This window comes from Bradysia coprophila (assembly GCF_014529535.1).
Source record: "Bradysia coprophila strain Holo2 chromosome X unlocalized genomic scaffold, BU_Bcop_v1 contig_128, whole genome shotgun sequence".
In the NCBI taxonomy this organism is placed as follows: domain Eukaryota; kingdom Metazoa; phylum Arthropoda; class Insecta; order Diptera; family Sciaridae; genus Bradysia; species Bradysia coprophila.
Window position 1 is genome coordinate 3722812 of NW_023503295.1, and position 14831 is coordinate 3737642.

A 14831-nucleotide genomic window follows, 5' to 3' on the forward strand; every position below is an offset into this window, starting at 1 on the left:
ACACACAATTATCAATTTTATTTTTTTGTTTGTTTTGTTTTTAGCGCTTAACTATCGATTAAGTGTAATTCATTTTTAAGCTCACTCATGCAAAGTTCTGATTTGGTACGGCTTCTTTTTGTTACAACGACTCAGTTTTATTAACTATTTTTGTTATATTTACTTTTTTTTTTCTAATATATTGTTGTGTGGATGATTTTGCATTATTAGTATTCGAAAAGTGAAAATGTTTCGTGTTTTAAGCTATGTGTGGTGTACATGCAATATATTTCCACACTCACACAGTTCAACTATTTTCCACAAATTGTCTCTTATGACAACGTTTTTCGGTTTTCCATTTTTTTGTTTTGTTTTGTTCTTGTTATGTTGTTCTGCTGTCAGCTTAAAAAAAAATTATTTTGGTGTTTAGAGGGGTGCTGTTAAGTTGATGCTTAATTAAAGCATCTAACTTTTAATCAGCATAGTGATGACAGTTGTCGTCATGGATTCACATAATATAAATGTATCGGTACACTATATAAAATGTATTTCGAATGTTTAACAAAATTTCTGCATCGAAAAGATTTTAACATTATATTGCACTGGGAGTAAATTCTGTAAATATGTGATGCCCATTTGGTATTTTGGGTTTTTGGAAAACTTTCGTCTTTGCATATTCTATGATGAAATGTGTAAAGTTTTAAGTGTTTAATGAGGGACTTTAAAAGCTATTATCACTTAGTGACAAGACTTTTCAATTTCGGTATAACGTATATATATATACACGGTGTGTACATGCACAACGAATATAATACGAGAATAATGAATAGAATAGTAGCAATGTAGTAAAATATGGAAAACCGAGAGGTTTACAGCAATTTGTTTGGTATGAAAATTGTTCGAATTTAGTTTTCTCCGATTATGGTTTTCATAAAATTAATCGCAAAATACTCCCGTTGCTGATTTTCTAAAACGTTGGAAAATCCGGGTTGTTCTACGTAATTAAGAGAAAATGATTTGGGGAAGTTTATAGATATATTTCGAAATGAGCACAGAGGACTGGAACCCAACATAGGCATCATAAATTCGATCATAATGTGCATATAATTCGGGGGATGTAAAACCGGGTTCACTGTTGTAAAGTGTGAAGACACGGAAACTTTCGCATTTTTTATTTTACGGATTTCATGGAGAAATTCTAAAATTGGATTTTAGTGGTAATTTAGTGTGCATCACCGCCATGGTGTTTTTTTTTTTGGATTCATCTCTGAATCTCTATGCGATTTAATGGAAGTTTGAGAGTGTTGCTTTTCTCCATTCAGTTGTAAAACGGCCTGAGTACTAAATTCTCACTTAATGAGCGACAAATTTGGCGACAAATTTGTGATGATTTTATCATTGAGTAATGTTGTTTTGACTTACATTAAACAGAAACTTGATTTGAACTGAATTTTATCAATGGTAATTGAAGGTTTATTGACACTACCACCTTACGAATCATTTATTTAGGACGACCAGTAGTAGCAGGCAAAATTTGTTTTAAAAATTCGATTAATGTCTCACAGTGTAATTGAACTTAAAGCCAAACTGAAGGTAAAGGGGACCACAAAAACTATTTTCAAAAGCCCCAATCTCTTCGCAGAACCTGTAAATTTATCGATCGTTCGTATCATATTGAGTACAACGTCTGTCGGTGTATCGGACGAATTGTTTTCAGAACCATATTGATTTCATAAAATATTTTGTTTTATGAACATTTGTTTCCGTTGAATAGGATTCGTTTATCCAACTGAAGTGGTTAGGAGAGGCGCTAAAATGTGTCTCATCGGAGCAACTTTGAAACGGAAAATGAAATCTCTCCAATTTCTTTCTGATTTAATTCGTCGAAAACGAAGCCCGACACTTTAAAAAAAATCTTTTGGAGTTGCAATTCGGTGACAAATGAATGACCAAATTATTGTGATCGAATCTGAAGTAATTCCTTTTTTTGTACGCATATTCGGTTATATTTATATATGAGAATATAAAGGCAATTAGTGATGTTATAAATAAGTTTTAAATCTAAAATTTCAATTTTCGGCAAATATAGAGTTTTTTTTTTAATGTTTTCATGCTCCTGTTCCTCTTTGAATCATAAATTTAAAGGTGATTTCAATAAAATTAAATTTATTTATTCCATTCATTTAATTAATTTCTAATTGCTAAAATATTTACTTATTATACTCAAGATTTTCTAAAAAAAATTATTTCTCTTTTTATTCAAAGCCTGTGACTTCTTTTTTTTTACTTCTTCTTCCTTCTGTTCATCATAACCGATTCAATCTTTAATTTGTAAAAAAATAAATAATTTTTTTTCTTTGAGTAAAAATACATTAAAGTAATACATAAGTGGAAATATGTCTCGCTATTTTAGATTAATTTTCTTTTTAAATTACACATTCTTTGACGAATTAATAATTTTCAATTACGCTCTTACTTTCTCTCTCTCTCTCTCTCTCTCTTTGTAGACATATCCATAAAATATAAAAAGTCATTCAATGAAATTCACTGAAAACGCTACAAATGTAAAACATATAGAGGCAGCCAGCATGGAATGAATGCAGATTGGAGATTAGCAAAGAATCCTTCCTTTAAAATCGATTCAATTCACCCGTTTTATTTTATTTTTTTCACCATCGTCAAACCGCACAGCGAAACAATACCCACAAATTAAATAAAAAGAAAGAAAATCCAACGAGTCGAAAGACTTTCTTTTTCCGCAATTTTACCACGATATTAACATGAGTGCATTTTTCACAACCGTAATGATTTTCTGATAATTTTTTTTTTTATAATTCGGTAAAGGATAGTCAACTGAATTTTCATAATAGATGTTCGGATAGTACATAACAAAATGAAAAGTAATTTATTGTGTCTCCCACTCCCATTATTTTTCTTTCTTTTTTCTATCTCTCTTGAGACCATGTAGGTTGCGAATGGAAACGATATTTATCATTTATTAACGACAATTAAAGATTAAAGCAGAATGGAGAACTGCAATTGCCATTTGCAAATAATTTTTATTCGTTTTTAACTTTGTGGCGCCACTTCTAAATTCAGATTGAATTTGGTTTTCACTTGGCTTTGGAACGGAATCAAATCCACTCTTACAACAAAAATTGCTTTACTGGCGGGTCGAAAATCGTTCATTACATGAAATTCCACGAGCTCTCTAAACGGCACGGCGGTTTGAAATGGTTTTGAAATGTCAAACTTGCGAAAGCTACGCTATTTGGCCTTCATAGTTTTGACACGAGTAACCTTGACTTTCACTTTTTCTTTTTCTTTAAATGACCATCGCCTTAAATCTACTAACTGTGAAGCTGTTCGTTGAGCATCTGATCGAAAATTTGGCGTTTCCATTTGATGAAGTTTGATAAAGAGCGGGTAAATTGTGGTGTTTTACATTGTTCGGCTATAACCTTACGTTTTCAGTAAATGTACCCAATTATCGCACCATATTCAGAATATTTTAAACAAAAATGTATTCGAAAGCAGTGCAGTTTGTTTGAATGAAAAAAAGAGAGAATGTATTGATATAATCCAAATAATTACTAAAATTTGACTGAATCGAAAACTTTTTGTGTTTTAAAAAAATATAAATTATTTTCACAACGGACGCACCATCATACCACAATCTGCAATTTCATATTTTGTAAAAAAAAAAAAAAATTTAGGTATTTCATTTGACAGGGAAAATGAATATAAGGAGAAAAAAAACCACTCTGCAATTTGCCGTTCATTACGAATAAAATGATTTGAATGAATAAATAATTTTATGTTTAATTGTCATGGAAAAGACGATCGGGAGCTCTATTATAATGCAAAAAAAATTCAACGATGGCTTACTGGTAATTTTACGAACGCTTTCAATTAATAAATGAATTTTTTAAATTTGTCCCTACACTCACCGACGACATGAAAACAAAAAAATTTAAAAAGAGTAAAATTATTTGATAAGAGTAGATGGACGAATATATATTTAAAAAAAAAGCAAGTCGAGGTAAATCATTTCGAATTCACGGAATTATTATAAAATTAAAGGACGAGCTATTAAGTCAAATTCGGTTTAAAAAAAATAAATAATTGTAAACCCACTGACAATAAAATATTTGCTTATTCCACCACTCATTGGATGCTTTACCAATCGAAATAACATCCGGATCGATATTAATGTACTTTACAGTTGGAGAAAATAAAGAAGTCACATTTTCAATCGATTGATGTTGAACTGAACTCATTATTAGGTCCTCCTTTTCGTCGATTTCGTTTCTTTGTTCGGCCGACATCGTTCCACATGTTGTCAACAAAAGAAGCGTAAATGTAGTCGTTTCACTCACTCGTACGTGTAGAATGGAAGAAACGTACTAATATAGAGTGTTATGATGAAAGAGAAATATTTTGACAAGTTCCCCAAGGCAAGTTATAATGAACTGGTCTTCGTTCCTCTCGTTCGCATAGTAAGATGTTGAAAGAGAAGCAAATATCTTGACAAGTACCCCAAGGAAAGTTATAATTAACTGACATCGTCTCGAATACGAAAGGCAAAACTCTATGTCATAGAGTCTATGACGAGTTCAGTTTATTGTATTGTAATGCTTAGTTTCCTCTTACCAAAAAAGTACTCCGTGTGAGAGACAAAATTGAATTTTTTTAATTTTTTCTTTGTTTATTTGACAGCTGGCTCTCTCACGGAATACTTTTTGTTGAGTGGAATGGACACTTAAATTACAATCAAGTCGGCTTCTTCCGTCTGTCAAAATTGTCGTTTTAAACGTCAAGTACAAAGTTTTGAGAAAATTGTCAAAATTGTTTGTATTCTTGAATTGAATAATAAGCGCAATCAGATTAATGAATCAGTACTTGAGTACCCTTTTCGTACATATTTAGATTGTTGACGTTTGAAACGTCACTTTCGACAGATGGAAAAGATCGACTTTTCATCCCAACTGTCTCAATTATCGTCATTCTGACTTCTTTTTTTTCTCCGCCTGGATTTGAAAAAAAATACAATTTCGATTGGTAAACCGTTATAATTCACTCCAACGAGTCATATGTTATATCTACAAAAAGTATACAAAAATAAAGACAAGAAAATTAAATCATCAGTGTCCTGATACAGAAAGAAAATATTTTCACTTCATGTTTACAATCTAATATTAAATGCACACTCAACCATTACAAGCCACTAACGCCCTTAAAGCAAAAATATTCAAGTGAACCGTTTTCCATTTCTCGAGAAAAACAAAACAGCAGAAAAAAGAAGAGTTTTCCTCTTCCTAACGGTTTTTTTTGTTATTGTTATTGTAGAAATACAAAATCATTTTATACAAATAACTTAGCTATGAATGCCATTAAAATGTTTGCAATTAAAATTGATTCGGTCGATTTTAAATGGGAAATACCACCTGTTACTTGTACATCGCTTTCCACTAAAAACGGATGATCGATAACGTGTATAATGCCGTTGGTACATTCAACATCTGGTCTAAAGATATGAATATTTCGATGATTCCAAAAAATCGAGTAGCCTGTGGAAATAAAATAAAAGAAAAAAAAAATGGGAATAAATAAATGGAAAATAAACAAAACATTTGGTTTTGTTGTTTAGCAAAATTATGTAAATACAAATGATCAACTGTCCCAAGGTCCAGTCTACGTTGGGAATCAACATATCTGTAGATGTGTTTTAAGACTTATACGCTGCTGATAGGTAAACACTACTTTACATGTGAATATCGAAGTGCAAAAGGGGAACATGTTAAATTAGCGAAGTATAGTGAAAAATGTAAAATTTCATTGATCTTCAGTTCCAATAGGAGAATGGAGTTTAGAAACTGAGGGTAAAATCTATTACAATTTAGTACTTTCCTTCATAAAAAGACTGCTGTCACTGAATTATTTTTTCATGAACAATCTTCACTGCTGTGACATTTCATGGGAATGAATCAATGTGAAGTTGTTCCACAAAAAAATAGTCCAGTGAGATTGAAGTACTATAAAAAAATGTGGCGCCTCTACAGGCCAACCGACTAGGCGAATAGGCTGAGTATGGCAGAGAGATGCTAATATGACGACTGGGTCGTTTCGACGGATAGAGGGAATATGTCGAATGACAGTTGGCTTTTTGAGAGAGAATTCAATACATTTTCTCTCAACCAATTTCAAAATCATTCGATATATTCCCTCTATCCGTCGAAACGACCCAGTCGTCATATTAGCATCTCCCTGGAGTATGGTTTTTCTTTTGAAGCATCAACAAACTTTTTACTCGTCAAATCATAATATTCCAAACAAGTTATTTTACTCACTAAGCCTCCCGGCTTAATTCATTACTTCATTAGCATGAGCTGTAAGACACATTTCCCGTGGGCCGAGTGAGTAAAACAACTCACGTAATTGCGTGGAACTTTGTATTTTGCATTGTGTAGTTGCATCCCTTGCTTTTCATCTCGAAATGGTACATTACGTCCGTTGCTTCAAATTTTTATTTTGGCGAGTCGGGACGTTACAGCCTGACCAGAAGAAGAGGACGGTATTTCAACTCGTCAAAATGAAAATTAGGGTCCACGTACTTCTAATACGTGCTTCCGGCTGGTAAATGCAAAAATGAATACAAAAATTGCATTTACCGAGCAGAAGCACGTAAATGAGTTTTAACACGCATGACAATGAAGTAATGGCTCATTTTCTAGGGATGCAGTGCGTAAAGTACATTTCATTGAGACAAATGATGGAAATGGTGTTTATTTTGTGCTGATCAAACCATAGTTTAAGCCATTAATCTACGGAATCTCGTTGTTCTCAGTAAAATTACGAAAGGCTAAAACTAACCTAACAAACGATCTATTACTTCTTTTATATTTCTTCTATTAAAATAACAGACTGATTAAACTGTGCTGACAGTATGTAGAATGCCAAGGTATACTACAAAACCGTTGTCAGAACAACTAAGTTTAACTGCGATAGTAAGTAGCGTGAAAACCCCTTAAATCATCACAAACTTTTCTGAAGTCCGTCAAAGTTGTGTTATACCGAAGGTACATAAAGACACTGTTTGGTTCGCTAGGTCTAGCAGAACATAGAAATTACACAATTCTATAATTTATGGGATAGTAGTTCGTTCATTTAGCTTGTTATATCTCTGTATAACCTAAATCCAGAGATTTGCTAACCAAAATGTTTATAATCTTGATCAACGCATAAACGACATGATAGAGATTGTTCACTTTGTGAATTAACTCATGAAAAATCTGTAATTTATGCAAGTTTTCTGCACAAATGATATAGTATCCATCCACGCCATTAGTCGTATAAATTTATACGTCAGAGAGAGCTTTTTTCTCCTTTGTTACGATCTGTCAGTTTTTCTATTTTGCGATTTAGTATGGAAATGAAAACTAAAATTGAGATATCTTTGCTGTTTTAAGTGGTTTTTCATATTTTTTTGGACCAAAATGTTTGAAAATGTGTTTGGAATCGATTGACATTAACAAAATAATAAAATAGAAAAAAATATTTTCACACAAACTATTAATGCCAATCGATTCCAAACACATTTTCAAACATTTTGGTCCAAAAAAATATAAAAAACCACTTAAAACAGCAAAGATTTTAGTTTTCATTTCCATACTAAATCACAAAATAGAAAAACTGACAGATCGCAACAAAGGAGAAAAAAGCTCTCTCTGACGTATAAATTTATACGACTAATGGCGTGGATTGAGCAACAATTTTCAAATTTATCCATTGGCTTTCTGGTATAAATCTCTCCATTTTGTGTTGCTGTATTTTTCTATCTTTTCTCTATTCTAATCTAATCCTGATTTAATTGAGTAAGAAAAGGTGTGGACATCTAAAAATAAAAATGGAAATTTGGATATTCTCTTTACACAATATTATGTCTGCATTTGACCTTTTCAAAATAGTTTTTAGACCCGTTCGGAAGTACTGGAGTCTTATAGGTCTATCGCAACAATCGATTTTATCCCGGATGAAAATAGATATTTTGAGGCTTCCGGATTTAGAAGCCTCCGGATTTTGTGTTGTCGTCCGGATTTTGAGGCTCCGGATTTTTGTCGTTCGGATTTTGCCAAGTCACTTGCAGGGTAGTTTCAATAAACACGACTGTTATTATGGTCCGCCATTGATGGAGAACTAGCTCCATTGCGTACATTATGCGTACGGGTTCTCCTTATCTTTTTATGTATATCACGGCACCATTTTCTATTATAAAATGTTTTCGGCTGTGACCTTTTTTATTTTTAGGATTGTTGATTTGAATTTATCATTTTCTGTGAGTATTTGACACAATGATTTGTAGGGAAAGTTGAAGATACCGTCGCTGCATTATTGACTGATAATATTTGTGTTTGTTTTTAAAATCGTTCACAAATAAGTATAAGAGAAGTCAAAAGGGATCCGTAACGGTGCATCGTTTGTATAAAGTGTCTGTGTTGTGAAGCCAAGCGTGCGCACAGTTTAAATCAAAGCAATCAAATCATAAATAGAGGAATTACAGTCTTTCGAAGCGTTCATTGGTAAGACTTGGGACATGTCGAAATACTGGTCGGTTTGAGCGCTAGCTTTCCGTTGCACATATCGGTGCTGGAGTGGTGAACGTGCGATCATCCCAAACACCACAATCACACTTTCTCTGCGCTCGGATTTTAAGTGGAAATGTCTCTAATCAAAATTTGATTACTTTACTTAACACGACGTGCTGGTGGATGTGTGAAGGGTAAAATGTGTTTAAACAGAACATGTGAACTTTGTGGTGTTAAAATTGTGTTAGGAATTGCTTTCATCTACAAAAAATCGATAATCCGCCTTACCTTGTCTGTCTGGGTCCGTTGTATCTTTTGTTAGTTATTTTATAAAGATAGAAGATGAAGATAATAAAGTTTATAGACAAAATATATACAAAAAAAAACATCAATTTATTGCTTAAACTTGATTAAATAATTCATTAAAGTTCGAAAGTGTAAATCGTCAAATTTATATCCCACAATCCCATCCACCTAACGAATATACAAAAGGATTATTCTCTAATCGAAGCCTGATATGTGTATAGTGCGACAGAATCTAGGAGCCACAATATCTTCGGCCAATTTCCGGTTGACACAAACCGACAGTAATCTAAAAACTCAGGTGAACACCGGCAGACCAAAGTGGTGGGACCTACTTTATCACAAACAGGTCGGATAACTCCCTTTTGAAGTGTTTTGGCGAGATTCAGATTACATGGAGGAGCGCCAACCCACAAGTGGGAATCGATCTCTAAGAGAATTAACTTTTTTTTTGTGACGTTGATTATTAGGGCGTATCGAATTTTGCAAATTTTAAGGACCGCGATAGCCTGTGTGCGGAAAACGTAGATCATTGAAAACTAATTCCAGGCATATGGTTGATGGATCCAATGGAGCCATGGAAGAAGTCCCCCCGGGCGACTTTAAGTTTCCGAAGGTCATAATTCGGAAAGTTGATAGTATTTTTGAAAACAATGTTCTAGCGGAATGTAGAGCTTTGAAAACTCTACAAAACTACCGAAGAAACCGATGGTCCAAAAGGTGTCACTGCCAAGATTGCCTAACATCGAAAATGTGACCTTTTGGTTTTTGACTCATATTTCCTGAGAGACAAATGATTTTGTTTAGCCTGTGGTATGAGATGGTAGAGGAGGTCGAGCACTACCAGTACACTAGGCATGTCCCGATCGGATATACTCTTGAAATCACTTTTATAACATTTGTGAATGGAATTTTTAAGAGTGGCCACGTCGCCCACGAAGCAAGTGCAGACACTGCAACCGGTACTGGTGAGTCGAGGATACCTTGGCCAGTAAGTATGCATAATATTCCATGACAGTAGCTGAACTCTTTCACAAAATATTTGTTATTTCGATGTGTTACATGCCTAGTGTACTGGAAGTGCTCGACCTCCTCTACCATCTCATACCACAGGCTAAAAAAAATCATTTGTCTCTCAGGAAATATAAGTCAAAAACTAAAAGGTCACATTTTCGATGTTAGGCAATCTTGGCAATGGCACCTTTTGGACCATAGGTTTCTTCGGTAGATTTGTAGAGTTTTCAAAGCTCTACACCCGCTAGAACATTGTTTTCAAAAATACTCTCAACTTTCCGAATTATGACCATCGGAAACTTAAAGCCGCCCGGGGGGACTTCTTCCATGGCTCCATCGGATTCATCAACCACATGCCCGGACACAGTTTTCGATGATCTACGTTTTCCGCACACAGGCTATCGCGGTCCTTAAAATTTGCAAAATTCGATACGCCCTATTGATTATAGCTTTCGTCGAGTTAGATTTTCTATATAAGAACTTCAGTACACATGATATACATGAATACCTGAGATGTGAAAAGTTAAGACGAAAATACGATGCTTGCATTCTCTTAAAATACCCTTAGGCGCGGCCCACTCATCTCTGCAAAATACATATCTCTTGCGATGAATAAGAGAATATGTTTGACAGATTCTATTAGCTATTTATGAAACAAGCTGTGAATATATTTATGTCACTTGATAAGAAGTTGGCAAACGATCAAAATGGAATAGACGCATTGTGCGACAAAAGCATCGTGTGACACACATCGTTAATACTTTAACAAAAAAAAATCACTTTATGGAACGAAAATGCACAAACGCTTATTCCGTCGTTAAACCGTAACAAGCAATAATGTTCGTCTGAACGCTTTTACGCTTCGTAAAGGCAGCAGAAAGAGTCAATACTTTTTATTGAATCAATCTATGTTCTCTAGAACCAACTTTATTCAGTTTATTGAATTATTATCAGTTGTTCTCTTTAACTTTATCGAGATGGAAGGACGCCTTCACTTTAATACTGTTTTCGGTTTTTTGATTAAATATTTTAGTTATGAGTCTGTTGCTACCAAGCTACCACGGAGGCGGGTGGAATCAAAGTTAAACGCACTCATTTCATATTTCATATCTTTTAGAACCCAATGAACGTGTAAAACAGGTATGGTCTATTGTCCGCTCGGAAGACATAAAAATTTGATTTTCGTACTTAAACGCACTCATTTTCATATTATTTTGACATAAAATGTGAGTGCGTTTAAGACGAATTCGCCGATCGACCATATCTGTTCTAGACTTTCATTGTTAGAACCTTGGCTGCTACAGAGTGGTTATAATTAAACACACTCATTTCTTGAATAGCCATCAGGTCGAAGGTCGTGTAAATAAAGTGTAAACATGTTCTATGATATTTGACATAAAATTTACACTTTTATGCTTTCGCATTAGCTGGTCGTATCGATGTGTCTTCTACTTGTAAACGTATACTTCTCATAAGGGACCGTTCATAAATGACGTCCGCAGTTTGGGGGGAGGGGGGACTCAAGAAAACGTGACGGCCCGAACAAAATTGGGTCAAATTTGACCATTTTTGCGTGACGATGGGGGAGGAGGGGGTCTAAAATCGACTAATAGTAGTGGACGTCATTTATGAATGACCCCTAATTAGAATAAGATATATAGAACAAACGACCAGCTGAAGCCGAAACGATAAAAAATTTATAATATTTACGGTGAATCACATTGTATCTCAAGATTCACGATATCAAATCATACACCACAATTTCCCGAGGAAATTTTCTAAACCATAAACCGAACTACGAAAATGGAATATTTAATTGAATCAGTCCGCAAGAAAAATAACTCAAATTGCCAAAGCATATTTTACGTTCATCTTATAAATGCAGGTAAAAGAAAAAGTTTGGCTTCTGGCACATTTTATCCTATATGCTTCTAGCTCTCTTTCGTAAGAAATGAATATTGAACATATTAGCAAAACAATCTATTCAATTTTGAGAAAATGCGAAAGAAAATTGGAAAATCTCTGATTCTATTTTGACTAGAAAGTTGAGCAACGTTTTCATTCAGAGAGATACACGATGTGAACAGAAGCTTTCGTTGTATGGAAACGTATAATATATGCCAGTGCTTAAGTAGACAACAAGTCTTATCAATAAAATCCTGAACTATGGATTAAGAGAAACATGACATGACATTTTGACACAATTATTCGTTTGTCAATAAGGCGTTTTGTTTGATCATAAGAAAGGCGAATAGGGAACGTGGTGTAAGGAGACTAATGTCCGACATCTGACAATAGTTTTAATCATGAAGTTTGAGTGGTTATTTTCCATTTCCCTCGTATCTATTACATAAATTAACAACTTTATGCAACGAGTAAACCCGAGGTTATATACATAACCACCGCACTCATCAAATATGAAAAAAATTGAAACAAGTAACTAGAAACGCCTCGTTATGTATTTGACATTAAACGGAAACAAAATCATTTTTAATTAAAACAAACATTGATCTACAGGTTTCACCTACACCACACACCACAAATTCAGTACTGAACCGGGGGAAATGCCGTAATGAATCTGTAAAGTGCTATGAATTGGATGTAGTGTTATTCACCGATAGAGTTTGTTGTTGCAATTTTAGTCTTTTAGTGATTTTCATCGACATAGGTCTTTACTAAAATTTAATTTATTTTATTGATTTGAAAATGGTATCTTGTGCACAAAGTTTTGAAATGTTGACTTTTTCAGCATCAGTCCAAATTAGGGATGAGCGGGTTGACCCGAAGATTCGGGTAACCCGCAAACCCGACCCGGCCCGCCGACCCGGCGGGTTGTGAGTACTTCGGGTTGGCTCTGAGTCGGGTTTCAAAAAATGAATTTCGGGTTGGGCCGGGTTTGGGCGGCTATTTGAAATCAAAGCCCGAAGTAACCCGACGTATTTGAAATGACTATAGAAAATAGAAATGATTAGTTCAGTTCAGGTTAGTTTGCTTAATCTAATAAATCAGAGTTTTTCTTCAGAGTAAACTGGATTTTCCTCCGTTCAATAGTTTGTCATACTCGAAAGTTTAAGATACTGACAGAAGTGTCCATTGTCACTGAATATCACGAGTGATGAAAATTTAAATTGTAGGTTGTCCTGAGACCACGCGCTAAATATTAGCAGTTTAGTTTTCAGTGACAGTCGACACATCTGTCAAATTCTTAAACTTTCATCTTTTATACTCGAGTATAGAAACTAAACTCAGGTTGGAAATACCCTAATTATTCACGCCATCTCTGCGCTGCAATTTTTCAATCATTTTGCTAAGTGTCGATTTTTCAGTCATTTTTCAACTATTTTTCACTAAAAGCGAGTACAGAGTTCGTGAAAAATGCATGAAAAATGCTTGCAAAATCAGAGTTTACATCAAGCGTGAAAATGTTGACAGATAATGTATGAGACAGATGCCAAATATTTTTCACGCTTGATGTAAACTCTGATTTTGCAACCATTTTTACTGCATTTTCGAACTGCGTACTCATCTTTTAAATGACCTGCTATGTTTTGAAAGAGAAACCGCACTTACGGCGTGAATACATCGGAAAGTTTAAAGTTATAGGTTTTATCCTGTCGATATTTGACGACACTCATAAATTTATCTCTGATCAATTGGCGAAAAACTAACCTCAAAACTGAGTCGTTCATATGTTCAGCCATTTAACTTTATTTGCCGATGGTGTGAAATCTGTCATCGCTGATAGAATTTTTATATTCAGATTTTTTTGGGCGGGCCGGTTTTTGGGCGGGTTTCATAAATAGTTAACGGGTTGGGCCGGGTTCGGGCTGGTTAAAAATCTTCCGGGTTTCAAAAGTGTCGGGTTTCAGAGAGGGATAACGGGTCGGGTCGGGTTCGGGCGGGTTTTGAAAAAACCTCAACCCGCTCATCCCTAGTCCAAATTTTTGTTACGGGGCGATGAGTAAAAACAATATTTCAAAACGTGTTACCTTTTGCAAACCGTGTGTCACAATAGACAAGAAAAAAAAACAATTTGTTTTCATTTATTTTCCTAGCGCATGCTGAAAGGCTTTTTTGGCGAATGAGAGGTTTGCTAAGAAAAGCCTTCCAGAATAGCCCTAAACGACGTCGAAAATACGTGACGAAATTGCGATATTTTACCACTAGTAAGGCAAAAAGTATTTCTATACGGAAATAGAGCAAGGAATTTGTTCTCGGATTATTCCTTCGTCAAGCTAGTCGTTGGGTTTTTACTTCTTATTTGTAAAAGTTGGCACACATGCATTGGTAGATTGTACCTCCTGAAAACACGTGTTTTCACCTACGTAATAAACACAAACTAAGAAGGCTTTTTAAGCGAATGAGAGGTTTCCAACACGCGCCGGAGATGAGTTATAAAATTGAATGTTTTTCCTGAACAACGTAAGAAATACGCGGCGAAATCGCGATATTTTAGCAGAATTTTAGTTAGGAAAAGCTTGTGAACTCACGGTTGCATTGTTCATAGCTTGGATGCTAGAACCTAGAAGGGATATACCACATTCAGACGAACTCGACTTGTACTTTTATGTACACCTAACTTACAGTCAGCGTTAGTGAAATTTCAGCATGAATTTGCTTCAGCTGTTTTTCAGCTGATCAACATATACAATCAAAGCTGTTGAACCTTGTTTATACGGTTGAAGCTGCTATACATACGCGCGTGGTAGTGGTAAAACGGTATGATGACGTACAAAACATGATTGGTTGTGTGAATCAGCTGAAAAAGAGCTGAAGCAAATTCATGCTAAAATTTGACTGCCTAACTGTAGATTTTATACTTAAGAGTGATATCGCCAAATCTTCAGGTGATTGGGGAACAAGCGGTCTCCGATTTTTATGAGTGATAGCTCGTTGGATTCGTCTTTCAATTCTAGGAAACACGTATCTTTCACTTTTTCTAAAAAAAAT

General features: G+C 34.7%; 1 protein-coding gene across 6 annotated transcripts in view; it reads right to left on the minus strand.

The window, feature by feature from the left end:
• Positions 1-32: 32 nt before the first annotated feature.
• LOC119067754 (fasciclin-1) overlaps positions 33-14831 on the minus strand; it is a 236392-nt gene continuing 221593 nt past the window's right edge. For 4 of the 6 annotated variants that reach the window (XM_037170884.1, XM_037170883.1, XM_037170882.1 and 1 more), the window contains 2 exons: positions 8853-8876; positions 33-5549 (listed from right to left, as the gene is read on the minus strand). In XM_037170884.1, the coding sequence (XP_037026779.1) occupies positions 5344-5549; positions 8853-8876 (230 nt within the window). In that variant the 3' untranslated portion in view covers positions 33-5343. The remainder of the gene's footprint in view (positions 5550-8852; positions 8877-14831) is intronic. The other 2 variants (XM_037170886.1, XM_037170885.1) reach the window with 1 other exon arrangement.